The sequence below is a fragment of the Mus caroli genome, chromosome 14, assembly GCF_900094665.2.
Source record: "Mus caroli chromosome 14, CAROLI_EIJ_v1.1, whole genome shotgun sequence".
In the NCBI taxonomy this organism is placed as follows: domain Eukaryota; kingdom Metazoa; phylum Chordata; class Mammalia; order Rodentia; family Muridae; genus Mus; species Mus caroli.
Window position 1 is genome coordinate 54,354,698 of NC_034583.1, and position 18,066 is coordinate 54,372,763.

At 48.4% G+C, this 18,066-nt stretch overlaps 1 protein-coding gene across 3 annotated transcripts in view; it reads right to left on the bottom strand.

The window, feature by feature from the left end:
- Positions 1-247: 247 nt before the first annotated feature.
- Gata4 (GATA binding protein 4) overlaps positions 248-18,066 on the bottom strand; it is a 72,857-nt gene continuing 55,038 nt past the window's right edge. For all 3 annotated transcript variants that reach the window (XM_021182271.2, XM_029468949.1, XM_021182270.2), the window contains exons 3-7: positions 6,085-6,251; positions 4,977-5,102; positions 4,664-4,751; positions 2,831-2,985; positions 248-1,899 (exon numbers count right to left, since the gene is read on the bottom strand). In XM_021182271.2, coding sequence (XP_021037930.1) covers positions 1,723-1,899; positions 2,831-2,985; positions 4,664-4,751; positions 4,977-5,102; positions 6,085-6,251 — 713 coding nt within the window. In that variant the 3' untranslated portion in view covers positions 248-1,722. The remainder of the gene's footprint in view (positions 1,900-2,830; positions 2,986-4,663; positions 4,752-4,976; positions 5,103-6,084; positions 6,252-18,066) is intronic.

Consider the following 18,066-nt stretch of genomic DNA (forward strand, 5'->3'; position numbering starts at 1 on the left):
TGTCCCCACTCACAGGGTGACTTCTATGTGAGAAGGTGGGGACAGAGGAGCTTCAGTGAAGGCAGCTGTGGTCCTCTCCAGCAATCTGAACCCTATCCTAAGATCTTCCAGTGCCACCTCTCACCAGCCTCCACCACCAGTTCCCAGGTGCTAACTACCAAAACCATGAGGGGGAAACTGGGTAGAGGCTGCCTGCACCATTTGGTCCACTAAAAAGGGCAAGAACACCAGGCCTGTTAGAAAAGACTTCGGAGGAAACAGGAATACAGATAAATTTATTAGTTAAATACTGATTTTACAGCCATTTCACCTTAAGACAATGTTAACGGGTTGTGGAGGAGGGGCAGGCATGGGGAAGGCGGCCTTGAGGGAGAAACAGCGAAAATGATTACAACAGAATCTTGGTTCGAAGCTATTCTCTGCTACGGCCAGTAAGGTTTAGGGGTGGGGCTGGGAATTTGGGGTAAAATAAAGTTGTGCCACAGTTGGCTACAGCTCTGTGGGTGATGAGGACAAGGAAGAATCTCTGGGAGCCCCAGTAATGGTGGGAGATGGGAGGGAGGCCAATCCTAGGACAGCTGCTATCATGACTGTCCTGCTAGCCCTGGGGACATCTTCTCCCGTCTACCACCTTTGTCCTTTCACAAATTTCCTTTAGTTGTTTCTGCTTTGAATTTATTTTGCAAACAGTCTATATTTTCTAGACAAAGGATCTGTGCTGGAGAAAGTCCCAGAGCCAGGTAACTGTCTGACTTAAGAGGGCTTGGCTTGGCAGGCTCAGGGCAAGCAAGCCAGAGTCCTGGGAACAGTATTGTGCTGTAGACACAACCTCCAGAGGGCACCCCCCCCCCCCGAGGTGCAGATGAGCGTAGTCACCAAGGCTGCTTTGGTAGTAGGTTTTGTTCCTCCTTGGAACCCCTGTGTGTGAAGGGGTAAAAAGGATGCTGGGAAATAGCACCTAGTGGCATTAGCTGCACAACTGGGCTCTAGTTTTCCAGAGGGTAGGAGATGTTCAGGCTGGAGAGCAAGGGGTTTGATGTTCCTGGGAGAGGAAGGGAAGGCACCATTGCCAGGCTGCGATTTGATGAAGCTATTCTGTGTGATGGGTGATGTGCCTTCCCCTCACCTAATCTCCCCAAGAAGCATTCAGTAACATCTGCATTGAACCCAGCACTTTGGAGTCAGATCTGGTATGGGACATGCAGAGATGTGCCATGCCTCAAGCAAGGGGAGTGTTGGACAAGGGCAGGGCTTCTATGTGTAGTCCACAACAAGTAGACACCCTGCTCAGACTGTAGATGGTGTCTTGAAGCCTCCGCCCCTACAGCCACTCTAGGATCACAAAGAAAAACCCACCACCACAACCAGGTGGGGAGCTGGGGTGAAGGAGATCATGTGTTTGTCCTGGACAGGCAGGTGGAGAATGAGGAAGAAGTCTCCTGCTACATTGAAGAGCCTCACTGTGCTGTGCTTGCAGCCAAGGTGGGCTTCTCTGTAAGAACGCAGGCTTTTCCAGTGCTCCACCTGCAAAGGTGTTTGAAGCAACCCGGCACACCCATATCCCTAAGTGATTGTCAACAACTTCAAGTTCTACCCAGTTGTTCTTCAGGAGTTGTTCCCAGACAAAGGGGCTGGCCAAGGGTGCCCCAGCCTTTTACTTTGCTGGCCCCCACGTCCCAAGTCCGAGCAGGAATTTGAAGAGGGAAGGAGGGGGGGCGCTGATTACGCGGTGATTATGTCCCCATGACTGTCAGCCAGGACCAGGCTGTTCCAAGAGTCCTGCTTGGAGCTGGCCTGCGATGTCTGAGTGACAGGAGATGCATAGCCTTGTGGGGAGAGCTTCAGAGCCGACAGCACTGGATGGATGGAGGGCCCATGGCCGGACACAGTACTGAATGTCTGGAAGGCAGAGAGCACAGTGAGCCAGTAGGATGCTCCTGGGGATCCGAGGACCAGGGTTGGAGAGGGAATGAGGGAGTAAGACTAGCTGCTTCCCTAGGCCCTAGGGTCCAGACGCAGAGGGTCTGTGTGCTTCCACTCTGGCTTCTGAGCACTGTAACCAGAGGCACAACCCAGGAGTTTTGTGCTCCTGTGCTTTCTCAGAAAGCTCTGGCAGCCACAGGAGACACTCTTATTACCACTCCCTGGTCAGATAGAGGTCTTCTGGGTCCAGCTGAGGTCACCCTCTCCACCTGAGAGAGTTCTAGTACCCTCACTTCTGTGGAGCCAGGTTCTCTCTAGTTTACTCTTATGGTAGAATTCTCAACCATTGTCTCACAACTAGGGGTGGCGGGGCTGGGAAACCTGTGACTTCCTCATCCCCTAAAAGGCAGAGGAACAGGGGTGCCATCAGACCTGTAAGAGGGCACGGTCCCTTGTAGGGCCACTCAGAGGCTCTCGGGAACCTAGAGCTCATGAAAACAGCTTCCCACCCTCTTTGGTTCCCAAGCCTATGACATGCTCACACCATCTTCCTGCCTCCTCCTCTGAAAATCCTTCAAGGCTAGGCTCAAAGCTCTTCAAGCTCTAGAGTCCAAATCTGCTTCCAACCCCAACACTCAAGACTGACTCAGGGAGCAGTTGTACTATCTGCCACATGCACCCTGGGTGCAGAACCTGGGTCCTTCCTCTTGTTCCCAAAGGCCCCAGCACAGGAAGGCGCTAAACCTTAAGCCTGTGATATTCTTTGTGTCTAAATCTGTGGAGCTGGACAAGAGGTACCAAGGGCTTAGAGGCTGGGCTGCTTGGAGGCCAATAGCTTAGGGCCAGGCTACAGCTCACCTCCCAAGGCAGGACTGGCTACTGGGATCAACTCAGTCCCCCTACCCACCTGGGTCATGGAGCTGCTGTGCCCATAGTGAGATGACAGCCCGGGCTCTGTCTTGATAGGGCGCATCTCTTCACTGCTGCTGCTGCTGCTAGTGGCGTTGCTGGAGTTACCGCTGGAGGCGCTGCTGGAGGGAGGGAGGGTCTCGCCAGCAGGACCTGCAAAAAAGGAGGTAGAGTCAGGAAACCCAATCCAGCTACAGGGACAGAGGCCTTTCTTATACTTGCTGGGTTGCGGGGTGGAGCAGTTCTCAAAATAGGACAGAAGCATCAAAATCCCAAAGAGAGCATTTTACCTTCTTGTAAAAACCGCTGCAGCCCAGGCTGGTCACAAACTCACTGTGTAGGTAAGGATGCCACTGAACTGACATTCCTGCCTCCGCCTCCCAAGGGCTGGGTTTACAAGCCTCTGCCGCCATGCCCGGTTTATGGAATGCTAGGGGCTGAAGCCAGAACTTTGTGTGTGCTAAATAAACACACTATCCACTGAGCTGCATCGCCAGCCTCAAGGGAACCTTTTTCAAAAGTCTCTGAGTCCCTTGTGACCCTAGATCCAGGAGAGACGATCCTGGAGACCATGTTGTGTTTTGGTATTCTACACTCTTGATACTGCTTCTTAAATGCAAATACTATATATTGCAGGATACTGCCAGAGGGTTCTGGGACACCAACTCATAATTAACTGTATTAACTTCTCTGTAGTGAAGTGTGGATAGCCACACTGCTTGGGATGAGTAGAGATTAAAAATGCCCTGTGCTCTCCAGAACAGATTCTGCTATGGAATTTACTTTTCTGGATTTCCACTTAGGGGTTGAGGGGTACTCCACTGAACCCAATGCCTGTTCTTCCTGTGCCTGCCACACAGGATGTGGGAGATTACCCAGGGGCTCTGCTGCAGTCACAGTCTGGGAGGCAGAAAGAGGCAGGACCCTGGGGGTGGGGGAGGTGGGGTAGGAGGTTCAGGTAGGAAATACTTCTCCCAGCAGCTCCAGCTGAATTTAGGAAACCGGGATGATGGCCATGCCTTTGGTGATGGCAGTGGGCAACTTGGTGAGTCTGCCTGTCTGCAGTGAGAAGTGAACTGTCTGTCTCATCAGCCAGCTCAGTTCCTCTGCAACTGAAGCCCGGCAAACCGTAATTTGGCAATGTGCAGCAGAGAGGGCTCTGAGTAGGGAACATTAGTGACTTTCTTGATCTAGCAATTAAGAAGGCACTGCCAGGTGTGGTGGCGCATGCCTATAATCTTAATACTTTAGAAGGCTGAGGCAGGAGGGGCCATGAGTTCAAGGCTATCCTGAGCTACATAGAGACTGTGACAACAGAACGGCATATTGAATAGACTATTGATCCCGGAGTGAACATTCCAGATCCCAGTCAATAGCAATGTGATTTTAGGCCATTGCCCTTGACTTTCAGTTTGCTTCTCAGGAAGATAGGAGGACACTGCTTCTGTGGGGTCTTGAGAGGATCCCTGAAGGAACTTGTACAAGTTCAGAGTACCATGTGACACACATGTACCCCGATTATAGATCAGTCTGTCAGGAGTACGCTAACGGGAACTTGTCTGCTTTGATCAAAGCTTGAAAAATGGACCACTGAGCAAAATTTCTCTCTCCAGCCCCACACTGATTCAACCAGCCTATTGCAAGGGCAGTCGTCATAGGGTTTCCTTGTGCTGACTTCTTTACTGGGTTATTACTGTGCTCTGAGAGAATTGAGGAGGTTAGCATTGTACCTTGGCTGCCAAGGGTGGCCGCCTACCAGAGCAGACATGGTTCTCAGATGCTCTGGGAGCTTCTGACTTGTTTCATGCTTACACACAGATCTATTCCTCACCTGCTGGTGTCTTAGATTTATTCAGGTTCTTGGGCTTCCGTTTTCTGGTTTGAATTCCCTCCTTCCGCATTGCAAGAGGCCTGGGAACCTGAAGGGTTGGAATTAAATATGGATTTCCAGTTGTGAGTCTGTTATAGTATTGACACACACACACACACAAATGATGGTTTTTAAAAGAAGGAGCAAGTGGATTCTATTCTAGAGGGAAGAGCAGTGAGACCTACAGAATGGGAGTGGAGAAGGCTCCTCTCAGGCAGAGCTGAGGGCATGGGGGGGTGGGGCATAGACACAGCAGGGCAGGGCATCCACTCACCCCGTGGAGCTTCATGTAGAGGCCGCAGGCATTACACACGGGCTCACCCTCGGCATTACGACGCCACAGCGTGGTGGTGGTAGTCTGGCAGTTGGCACAGGAGAGGCCTACCCGGCGGGAAGCGGACTACAACATAAAAAGGAAGCGTTTTGTGTTTAGTAGGGCTAGGCCAGGATAGTCCCTTGGGAGCCCCTTGGGCTAGCCTTAGCACTATCTCTGGGTATCTAGACCATTCATAGAAACAGATGGGAGGCTAGGTCAAAAATTCTTCCCCAAGGTGGAATTCATGAATTCCAGGGCCTGACGTTTGGGGTGTTTAGGGTGAGGAGTTTGATGGGCTTCAATGAGGAAGCTTCAGAATGTAGCTCTCTATTCCCCTTCCCTGTCATACCAATAAGGGTCCATGTTGCTCCAAAAGGAGGGATCTCCATCTACCCATGACAGCCCATGCATTGGGGCAACATCAATTAGTAGGGTGCAAATACAATTGGGGTAGGTCAGTAGAACCAAAGGGAGGGCATTCTATCCGTGTGTTACATCACACTCAGCTCTGTAAAACCCTGCCTGAGCCCGAGAGCCCCAGTACTGCATAATACCCCTCTCATGATCTGAATCATTTTTCTGTCTAGAGGATCCTGAGGATGGTATTAGTCAGGGTCAGAGGGCATTAAACAAAGAAAGCAGAGATCCAGGTGGCAAATACCAGGCCTTCCCAACCAGGACGCACATCGACTGCTTTGTCTTCTTGGACTCTGGGTTGTGCTAGGGGATCAACTGAAAATAAGACAGATGCTGGTTTACAACTGGCTTTCAAGATAAAGGGCCTGGAGACCAGGAGACCTGGGTCTGGCTCCTCATGGCCAGTGGCTGTTGCCAGTCACCTGTTTGAGCTTCACTTTCCTCTATTGCATTGTGATGGATTAGCTGGGCCAGCATCTTTAGAGCGAGTGCAAGCTCACTCTAAGAGTGTGAGAGGCTCCTTCCTTCCTCCCACATACCTAACCCCTCAGCTTATATCCTTCAAGCCTCAAAGCCAAGTTCAGGGAGGAGGGGAGAATCTGTTTGCTCTCCAGGCTGGTGGACCTAAGCCATAGAGATGCTCACTTACCAGGCGGCGCTGAGGCTTAATGAGGGGCCGGTTGATACCATTCATCTTGTGATAGAGGCCACAGGCATTGCACAGGTAGTGTCCTGTCCCATCTCGCCTCCAGAGTGGAGTGGACATGGCCCCACAATTGACACACTCTCTACCTTCTGAGAAGTCATCAAACATATCTATTGGGGGAGGACACAGGAGAAAAGACAGAAATGGTTTGTTTTGCTCAGAGACCTTTCATCTAGAAAGCAGGGCAGGATGTCTCCCGGGAGACTGAGTCTTCCTCACTTAGGACCGAATAGCCAGTGGGTTCCACTCTCTGCCATCCAGGGCTGCATAAGATAGAATCATCAGCTGCCCAGGTTCTAGGGGACCCTTTTGAATTCATGTCTTGCCTCTAGACATCTTTATAGTATCCACCTAACCTACTCAGATCCTTTTCTTCATTTTCCTTTTCAAAATTATGGCCATGTGATGATTTGAACATGAACTGTCCCCACAGCCTTCTATTTTGGACACCTGGTCCCCAGCTGGTGGCTCTATTTTGAGAGGCTGTGGAACCCAGCTAGGAGGTGGAACCCGGCTGGTGGAAGCTCAAGGTTACACTGGGACCCTTGCTCCTCACGTGCTCTCCCTGCTTTCTGGTCTGTGGTACTCTAAAACCTCCACAGTACACTGACAGCCCTACTCACTCCTCCATGATTCCTTTGCCCCAGGGAACCAAATCCCTATGAAATCAAAAGCTAGAATGACTCTGTTATCTGTTAAGCAATTTTTTTCCCCTAGCTCTCGTGGTCCTAATGATTGCAAAAGTAACTCATGCTGATTATTGTTCCTTTGGAGTGTGTGTGATGGAATGTAGAGGTGTTTACACTGCAGGAGAATTAGTACGGAAACATATAAAGAAAGTGCAGGTCACTAGCAGAGTTGTGGGCGTGCCATTTTACTCTGTGCTTTGTAAGACTCCCAGTGTTGACACATGTTTTTGCCTAGTTGAGGTCAAGCTGATATGGTCAAGCCTATCTTGCTTTGCTATGTTTGCTTAATGCCCTAATGTGTTACCACATTGGAAATGTATTATAAACTCCTCCCACCACACTGTAATAGTCCATCATTGAAATGTTTCCCCACCTTTCGCTTCTGCTCGTCAATAGGTGCTTAATCCCTGCCTAGTTTCTGGTATTTGTTTTGTAAATATGGGTCTCTTTGTATGTAAATCTATGAGTTTCTGCTTATTACTCTGAATGCTATCCTAGAAGGAGATTGTCTAGGTCAGGGAGACTAGAGTTTTGTTTACATTCTTAAACGAACCGTTCTTAGTTTTCCCACATGTGACAGTTAGCTTTAACTGTCAAGTTGACACAGAACTATTGCCAACTGAATTACCTCAGAAGAGAGTCTCAGTGAGTCTACATGGGATTGGCTGTGAGCATGCATATGGAAGATTGTCTTAAGTTAATTGATGTGGAAAGACCCAGCCCAGTGTAGGCAGCACCATTCCCTATGCAAGGAGTCCTGAACTGTGCAAGAGTAGAGAAAAGGAGTGCAAGCAAGCAAGCATGGATGCACACATTCTTTTCTCTCTGCTCTTGACGGTGGATGTGATGGGAACTGTTAACTCAAGCTCCTGCTACTGGGACTCCCTACAGTGATGGACTGTAACTTGGAATTGTAATGTAAAGTAACCCCCCTTCTCTCTTCTGTTTCTTTTTGTCAGGGTATTTTATCACAGCAACAGAAATGAAACTAGGATCCCATTTTAACCATATGCATGATCTGATATTATTGTTTGCCCTTTTCTTGGTATATGAAGCATATAATAAAGACACAGACCAAAATCCTTAGTGCCTTAGAGTCAATCAAATGTGAGTGGCAGCCCTCCACCAGAAGGCGGCTGTCATCCTCTGCCATCCTTCCATTCACTAAACCTTCCCCTTTACCTTCCATGTCTGCAGAATTCTACAATTGGCGGAGCCCACATGTCCCTTTCTCATTGCCCAAGTGAGAGAGGTAGGGTTGGTTTTCTCATTCCCTTTGACCTATATTAAGCCTAGTTAAAAACTTCCAGAATTCTCTCTGACTCATGCCATCTAAGTTTTCTGTCCCTAAGCATAACCACCTTCGTCTCCATATTGCCCCTTTCCTTGATACCAAAGGCAATGCTGAGTTCTTCTCCGGGGAAGCCAGTGGTACCCCTTAAAAGTGGACCCCTTAAAGGTCCTTCCCTCCTTTAGGCCCCAGGCCTGGGGTTTGCCAGCTCTACTGTTCAGTAATCCGTTCTAAGAGAACGTTGGCTGGAAACGGATAGGGCACCCTCCTCATAACTCTGGGTACATAAACAGTCATTTACACTGCAAACAGGTAGCAGTGTGTCTACGCCAAGCAAACAATATACAGGTGTGAGGGGCCGTTTGCTCAAGCCAGGGAGTTAAGTAAAGTGAGCACAGAGGCTATTTTTACACCTGTGTCACACTGAAGGCCTTTCATCAAGGTCACCTGCCTCTAGAGGTGACTCTTGCCCATGGCCTGCTCTCTACTGGACCACCACCAGCACCAGCACCAGCAGCTTGTCATCTGCAGCCTGTCAGCCTTGCTCTTTCCTCTCAAGCCCTCTCCTGAGAACAGTAGAAAGATCAGGAGTTCCCAGAGCCAGTAGCCAGCAGGGCTGAGAGGGAGTTAGCAGTGGCAGGCTTTTGTTCGCCATGAACACTAGATGGCACTACAGTCTCTAAATGTAACCAAGACCACAATGTTTCTCTAATAGGTTCAACTCCATACTCTCCCTTTAAAGATGCTCACGCCAGTTTCTTTCCCCCTCTGGTTCATTTCAACTCTAGGGTAAAAACCCCTTGTGATCCACTGCTGTTTGTGAGAGGGGAGATCCCGCTTTCCCGCGCTCCCTCACATTTTGCCCATTCCTGTACGTGCATATCATCAAAGGAAATTAGCGGAGTCCATAGATGTGTCCTCTCTGGTGCCTACTCATCCATCCCTGCTCTGAGAACTCAACACAAAGGCTGACCTGAGGAACCCCCTGCGAGTGCACCTCAAAGACCAGGCAGTGCCTTCTAACAGTGGTTTTCCTACCCAGGTGAAGTCATTGGACATTGATGAATATGCATTCATCACCCTCACACATTTAGCAAACATCTGTGATTTAAACAAGCTGACAGATGCCACAGGAGCTAAGAGGGTACCTAGATCTCAGAATGCTAGTGGTCGGGGTTAACAGGCTGGCCCTGAGAATCAATAGTGAGTGACAAGATGACTCATTCCATTTTCAGAACTGTCAACTGACTGTGGACTTCGTGGCAGATACCGTTGGCTTAGGATAGGAAGTGTGGAAGTCCCACCCAGATAGACCTGTTAGTGCCACTCAGCAGCCAAAGGAGGGAGCAGGGCAGGATGCAAAGACCATGTTTCCTCAAGACGTCTAGCCAGGCATGCATGTGTATGGAGTCCACCACAAAATCTTACTACCCAACCACTTCGGTGAAATGTTACATGGGTATTTTATTTTTTAAAAAAGACTTGTTTTGTGTGTATAAGCACTTTGCCTACATGAATGTATATGTACCATGTGTGTGCCTAGTACCTGCAAAGATGAAAAGGCATCAAACCCCCTGGAACTAGAGTTACTGATGGTTGGGAGCTACCGTGTGGGTTCTGAGAACCGAACCCTGTTACTCTGCAAGAGCAACAAAGTACTCTTACTTACTGTGATGCCTCTCCAGCCCCTACAGGGAAACCTCAAGTGATTAATACAAAGGCGATGTAATGGAGGTGCAAGATGCTGACTCTGACTTGCAAAATGAGAAACAGAACATGCAAGGTGCCCTGCAGCGTGGTGGCAACAGAGGCGGCCAGAAAGCAGCTTTGCCGGGACTAATTGTGGGGGCTTCTCTTTTCAGGAAAGCACTGCTCTATGACATCATAACTCCTCTTTAAAATTCTCATTTTGAAAGAGAAGAAATATGATTCCCAAGCAGCTTTCAGCCCCACCTGGGTTGGGGGAGCATTTTATACTCTTATGTAGGACACAGAAACAATCCCCCCTTACCCCTAAGCTGAGGAACGGGAAGAATGCAGCCCATCTCTGCTACTTAGTACTTACTCTGGGGAGAATGGGTGCCCCAGCTACAATCCACAAGTCAGCACTTTTTACTCTTTACCCCATAAAGTGCAGGGTGTACCTTCCAAGAGGGCAAGTTGAGGGCCCAGCTGTGGCTCCAGCCTGTGACAGCCTGCCTAACACTCCCACCCCTCTCCAGTACAGGTCCTGGTCCTCCCAGTGGGGTGGGGGGGGGGCAGTGGGAATTGACCCTAGAGAGTGGGTCAGCATCTCCCCACTCTGAGAGGATAGTCTTGTAATAATAGCTGCAAAGCACTCTGCAAATAAGAGAGAAAATGTCCAACAATGGCTGTGGAGTGCTCTGTAAACACCCAGTGGGATACTGGTGATGGATTATCCTGAGGTTGGGGCAGAGGGGCAGGGGGTAAGGAAGCCAAGGGACAGAGGAACTAGGGAGAAATTGAGGACACACACGAAAGAGAAGACTTAGAAATCTGATGCTTTCTCTAGGCATAGATGAGGCCAGACTTAGAGCCATAGATTTCCTAACTCCTTTGAAGCTGCAGGCTATGAACATTGGAAGCAAAAATTAACAGTATATATGTAGGAATTCTCAAAGTTGCTGTTTGTAGGAAATGGGAAATCCTTTCCTAATCTCAGAGACAGGCACCTAACTCCTCCCTACCACCCTATGCCCTACTTTAAACATGTTTCTTTCAAATGGGAATACATTGTCGCAGGATGGATATTCCTAGAAACTATGGCAAGTTACAGCCACCCATGTGCCTGGAAGGAAAATGGGGCCCTGACTTCTTGAAGCTAATACAATTAAAGGTAGGGACTCAACCTACCCCTACCTGTCCATTCATCCTGTAGAACTCACCCATAAGGCTCGGCAAATCACAGGAAGCAAATGTGGACTGGGAGAAGGACAGGAGGAGGAGAAAAGGAGAGAGGAAGAGAAGAAAACCAGGTCATGCCAGCAGCACCCTTCTGGGCACCGTGAAGAGCAGGGTTTGTCCCTTGACCTTTGAGAAACAGTCCCAAGTAGCTGATGCTGCATTGCCAATTTGCACTTTGAGGGTCACACAGGCCCTAACCTGCTGTGGGTGGGTCCTTCCATCTTTCATCTGTTGGTGGAGAACAGAGTCAGAGACAAAGCCCATGCTGGAGGGACATTAGCTCCATGCTCTACTTGATGTGATCTCTTCTGGACGTCTGCAGCTCAAACCTTCAACTTCTATCTGCTATATACTGACCCCCCCCACCCCCACCCCCCGGGCAAGTGCTGAACACACAGGCTTGGGAGAAAACTTGGAGCAAAATCTCTTTCCAAAGGTGCATTGACCCAGCTGAGAACACACAGCTCAAAGCAAATAATTCTATTAAATATGGCAGACTGCCATGAATCTGCCCTTCAGTACCCTCTCTCCACTTCTGTTTTCCTACATCACTGTGCCATGTATTCAAAGAGGGGTGACACACCACGCAGTGATCATGTCCATGCCCAGGGTAGCTAGCTAGCTATCAGGAAAAGAGCCAGAAGGAGAAGAGAATAAAAAAAGGAGAATCTTTGTGGGGGAGGGGAACAGGGTAGACACAGCCTGGACTGAATGCAAGGGACCTTTCCCTGGGCTTGGGGGGCTTCAGAAGTGGGAATTCCACAGCCCCACCCAAATATCCCATGCTGAACTCCAGTCTCTCACACAGTCAAAGTTTAGTACATTGGATTTCCTGACAGGCCACACTCAGTCTATCCCTGTGGCTGGCGCCTGGGTCTGGGGAATAAGAAACAAACAAACCCCGGGGTTTTTCTGGCAACAGCTGAGCAAGCTTCAGCCTTCTGGGCTTCCTCAGGCTGCAGCAGAAGCCTGTGACAGAAGGCTGGCTGGCCAGAAAGGCCACTGCTCCTATGGTGCTCAAATGGGATTAAAGCACCAATTTTAGAAACTCAGAGTGTGGAGCATAAGTAGTTACACAGTTAGGCCTTGGGCATATACCCTGTGAAGGCCTCCTCAACCTCTACTTCTGTGCAGGGAAGCTTTAATGCCAGTGTCCATGTGGGACAAGCCTCAGGCCTATAGGGACTCTAAAACGTGACTCAGGTCCTGAAACAGCATATATGAGCAAGGATGTTCTAGATGAAAAGGAGGGAAGACGGGAGGGAGAGATAAAACATCATCCAAGTGAAGAGGACATGTGGTGGTTTGTATATGCTTGGCCCAGTGAGGGGCGCCATTAGGAGATGTGGCCTTGTTGGAAGAAGTGTGTTGCTATGGCGGTGGGCTTAGGGAGCTTCTTCCTAGCTGCCTAAGGATGCCAGTCTCCTCCTTGTGGCCTTCAGGTCAAGATGTAGAACCCTTTGCTTCTCTTCTAGCACTGTGTGGGCCTGGACACTGCCATGCTTCCTGCCATGATGTTAACAGACTGACCCTCTGAATGTGGAAGCCAGCCCCTATGAAATGTTGTCCTTTATAAGAGTTGCCTTGATCATGGTGTCTCATCATAGCAATGGAAACCCTAACTAAGACAGGAAGGAAAGAAAAGAGGGAAGGGGGGAGGGGAAATTAGACAGGGAAGTTGAAGAACAGATGACGAGAGCTAATACTCAGAGGCCTCACATACTATAAGTAGTCATGGTCCTGCCACTCTATTTCCTCTGAGAACCAGAAGTTCTTCCCTCAGAAAGTCCTACAGTCTCAACTACCTACTACTCCTGCTCCTACCTGGCCTGTCCCTGTTGAGTCAGGGTTAGAGGTCAGCCCAGGGTAAGGAGCAACTGAGGGATGGTTGGTAGAAATGGCTTGAAAAACAGGCATCATTTGCTAACTACTGCTCTTGTGACTTCTGGCCCTGACCCAACCCTTTCTGACCCAACCCTTTCTGGCTGTTATGTGAAGCTTATTCTCAACAGAATGTGTTAGCAACAGAGCCAAGAAGAGTCCAGGACCCAAACATCTTCCCAGCATGTCTGGTCTCCAAAGCTTTAGGGGCAACTTCGTGTCATTGCCCTGAAGTGTAGCCACTAGAAGAATGCTTCCCAGCGTCTATCACTGTTGTGAGCAGACCTTCCAGAATATGATGAGAACAGGCCTCCGTGCAGAGTGCAGGATCCACCATAAAGCCCGGGGACGAATACTTGTGCCTCAGCAACGATTCTGTCCTAGACACCTGTGCTCTGCAGCGCTGGGCCTTTGCAAGTACCATGGTAACAAACCCCACAACTTCCTTTGTCCCAGCCAGACCCTCCCAAATGTGTTCAAAGGATGCTCAGAATATGGTTCAGTAAATCCTGCCATCACCGTGTCTCCTGTGGGTGGTGACACGCCAGAGCCCTCCAGGCTTTAGGTTAGCAGCCATTAGCTTGGCTGCACCCACAGAGTCCTGATGAATGAACAAGCAAAAGGCTTGCTGGATTCCGCCCCATGGTGCCCTCTCTTTCCTCCACCTGGCCGTCTGACAGCTCTGCAGCTCCTCCCTCCTTCCCACATGTGGGCTCACGGGTGGTGGGGCGCCTGGAGAGAACTACAGCAAAGGTGGACCTAAAAGCAGGCAGTGAAGGACAAGCATCTTCATGAGCCTTCAGAGGAAATCAAGGGCCAGAGAAGAAGACACATGACCTGAGAGTGCCACTCCCAGGAAGGTCAGTGACCTAACCCTGCCCACCCCCACACCACACTGCTGCCCTCTGGGTCATTCCATCTGTAGCGCTCTGCACACAACATGAACTCCATCTACACTGACCCATGGGGCTCCACAAAGATCTGAACCTTCTCCAAGTGTCACATGGGGCAGAAGAGTCCCCAGGAGGGTGATACAGATTTGACTGGCCTCTGTCCCTAGTCACAGGGATACTGGTCTAAGAGAGTTATCTCTGCAGCACGAAAGATTAGCAAGAACACACCTGTACACACGTGTACAAAACTGTGCGTGCACATGCAACTAACATGGATGTGTACCTGTGGGAAAGAGCACCACGTCGCATAACCACGACTCCCAATAATTCACTGGAAAATTCTCCAAGGGAAAAATATTTATTTTAAATATCCTCATGACAAAATACTGAAAATGACCTAACTGCTCGGTGATCAGAAGGAAGAAAAACAAATTTCAGTCAAGAAATAAAAATTGGAGTAGTGTTAAGAAAAATAAGTTGCCGGGCGTTGGTGGCACACACCTTTAATTCCAGCACTTGGGAGGCAAAGGCAGGTGGATTTCTGAGTTCAAGGCCAGCCTGGTCTACAAAGTGAGTTCCAGGACAGCCAGGGCTATACAGAGAAACCCTGTCTCAAAAAACAAAACAAAACAAAACAAAAAAAACAAAAAAACAAAAACAAAAAAAAAGAAAAATAAGTTATATTAGAAATATTAAGATTTCCTTCCTCAAACATGATTTAAAGTAATTAAATGGGCAAGCAACTCAACAAGTCTTCTTAGCATGTGAAGGATGGGAGATGTCTACTTTTCCCCCTGCCCCCATTTAATAATTCCTTGGATAGTCACATCTCAAAATAGATGTTAGGAGCCAGTCTCGATGGTGCACACCTGTAATCCCAGCACTCAGGAGGTGGAGACAGCTACCAGAAGCCATATCTCAATTGAAACACCCTAGCATACAAGAGACTCTGTCTCAAAGGACAAGTAAATGGGGGCCAGTGATGTGGCTCAGCTGGTAAAGTCACTTTCTGACCTGATCCTTGGAGCCCACACGGTTGGAAAGAACCAGTTCCTGAAAGCTGTCCTCTGACTACCTCAGGAGTGCCATGGTGTACCCATGAAAGGACAAGAGAACAAAACAAAACAAACAAACAAACAAATAAAAGGGTGACTAAACATCTCCCACAAAGTCCCTTCTCCTCAGGGCCAGGATTCTCCTGTCAAGAGCAGTAGCCTCACCCGGCTCAAGTATCCACCATTGCATCGTGTTCTATGCAGAGGGAGAAGGAAAGCTCTCTCTCCAGGGCACAGTCCCAGCAAGTGTGAGCATGACATATAGCTTATCCAAGGATGCTCTCACCCACATGGTGGACAAAGTCCAGCACTGGTCCTGTCTCCTCCGGTCACTGGTTTCTCTGCCAGTGTTCCTTCCCAGCCTCCTCCCAGCCTACCTCCATCTTTTTGGGGTGCCCTGGGGAGAAGGTGAGAAAAGCATGGGGGGGGGGCATAATGAAGCCTGTGACAGGAAGCACGTGACAGGAGGTGTGGCTCAGCCCAGGGGGATGGCAGCTTGGTAATACCATATCTCAAGTATAAATGGTGTGTGCAATTCGATCCAACTATGCCATTTCTAGAGATGAGTGTGCTGTGAGTGTATAGACCCTTGTGTAAATGGCTTCTGAGGAGAAGAGTCACCTTCTGCAATAGAAGGAGACTGGAAAGACAACACAAATATCCTTCCCTAGGGAACTGGTGGCTTCAGTGAGGACACATAGAACAGCCAGAAAGCCTGAAGAACTCTGTACTGATTTGAAAGTCTTACTAGTTCGTATGAGAAAACATCAGAAGCAAAGTACAGGGCAACACACACACACACACACACACACACACACACACACACACACAGAGTCTCTCACCAAAGAGAGAGAGAGCCAGGGAAGAGCCTAGAGATGGATCTGCTTGTAGTCACAGTGCAGACTCTGGGAGACAGAGCGGGAACAGTAGTACCAGTCACTTCCAGAGAGACATCTTAGTAGCTCAGGGAGACTTCTCACTTAATACAGCCTTTTTTAAAAATGTATGTATGTATGTATGTATTATATGTGTGTACACTGTAGCTGTCTTCAGACACTCCAGAAGAGGGCATCAGATTTTTGTTATGAATGGTTGTGAGCCACCATGTGGTTGCTGGGAATTGAACTCAGGACCTCTGGAAGAGCAGTCAGTGCTCTTAACCACTGAGCCATCTCTCTAGCCCAATACAGCCTTTTTTTTTGTACTGTGAATTTATTTCCAATGAGTAGTAAGTAAGTATTTTGCATGGTCAGTAATGTGACTAATGTCACAGGCTGGCATCATCCCTGCTCCATGTAGTAGAAACATTTTGAAACCAGGCAGGTTTTGTGTCTTGATTTTTTTTTTTCTCTCCTGTCCTACCTTCCCACAAAAGCATCTTATTTCACAACCTTTTCTAAGTGGTTCTCCACTCTACTGTCCCGTCACCTTCCTCCACCCCCTCATTCCACACCAGAGTCTCATGCTAGCTCCACAGGCAGACGCAGGCTCCAGTATGTAACAGCTTCCCTTGCTTGTGCATGGCACAGTTAGGTGAGTACACGGGGGCCCCCAGTGCTGCTGCTGGCTCTGCTTGGCATCTCAAGCTAAGTTACAGGAGTGCTCCTGGACTTTACTAGGAAGCCTGAGGCAGGATTTTCCCAGGAGTGGCGTGGGCCAGGCCACCTTGACTATTTGCCTCTGCGCCCGTCCAGAGTATTGCAGGCTGGCAGTCTAGACGGAAATACTGAACAAATTACCAGGGTAGCTCCCTTGGGGATGAGACAATGGGTCTTTGGGGAAAGCCTTTTCCTTCCAGGCTTGCAGCCACTGTCAGAAGGAAAACAACTTCCTTTCTCCGACAGAATGGCAGCAGCCAGCCAGCCAGAGGGGAGATTTATGGAGATATAATGTGACCTCTTTATTGCCCTGAACACTAGGGAGGTGTTTCAGGGGAGATTTACGCCTTTTCAAAGGGGAGGGGGACCAGAGTGCTGAAATTTATCCACTGAGTCTGTTTTTCCCTCTCAGGGTTTCTCAGGGATTACTTAATCAAACCACGGTTAAGCCCCAATCGCCTGCACTTAACATCTTCTCCTGCTAATCCACCCAGGTGCCCTGAACTACTACAAGCTTTCTGCATTGAGTGCGGAGTCTTGCTATGAGCAGGCAAGGTTCTGTCCAGTTCTGAGTTTGGTAAAACAGAAAAGAAAACAAAAAATAAATAAAAAAAGACAGTTCAACGACATTCTTCTGTACGGTCTGGAGATTGGACCTTCTCTGACAATTGCCCCTGGGCAGTTGACAGTTTGCTTGCCTAGACTCGGAATCTGTTTTTATAAAAGAGAGTGTTACATTGAGAATTGAGTTTGGGGCTGGGGAGATGGCCCAGCTGCTAAGAGCATTGGAAGGATTCCCAGCTCCACACAGAGGCTGTGCTTCTAACTACAGTTCTAACACTCTCCTGGCCTCCCAGGGTACCAGTCGCAGACATACATGCAAGCAAAACATTCATAATATAAAATAAATAATGCTTAGCTAAGGTTCCTCCTCTCTGCCAAACCACCCTACTCGAGGCTCCATTATAGTGTTCCTCATGAATATACTTTTAGGTTTTCTTTTCCTGATTTATTCCTACAAGTTTGTACTGTAGAAATCAAAATTGCTATAAAAATCCAAACCATCCTTTAGGAGAGTGTCACATTTTTAAAGGTCTCTACAGTCACTACTATCTATCCCTAGTAATGGTGGCCGACAAGGTCCTATTTTCAACATGTCAATTTTCTTAATTATAATTTTTATTGTTATGAAAAAATTTAAATAATAGGAAGCTACAAAAAATAATTTGTTTTTATTCTTTACCATCTCAAAACCAATTTTTTGAAGGCAGCACATAAATTCTCTGGCCTACTTTTATACTTTCACACACATATAAATAGATCTCTGAACAATGTAAATATTACTTTGTGCTTTCTAAAAAAATTTAAAGGAGTGCTTCATGCTATATAGTGAATCTTTATTTACGTTTGAAAAACATAAACTATTTCAATCACTGAGTAATGAGAATGTGGCAAAAAATAGGGCCCCCCTGCCTGGCCTTGTCAAACCTAAATTATTTTGCCATATTTGTGTTTGCCTCCGAATTTTTTTTTTCAGCATTGAGGATTGAACTCAGCCTCCTGCATGCCAAACACGTGCTGACCTACCTCATT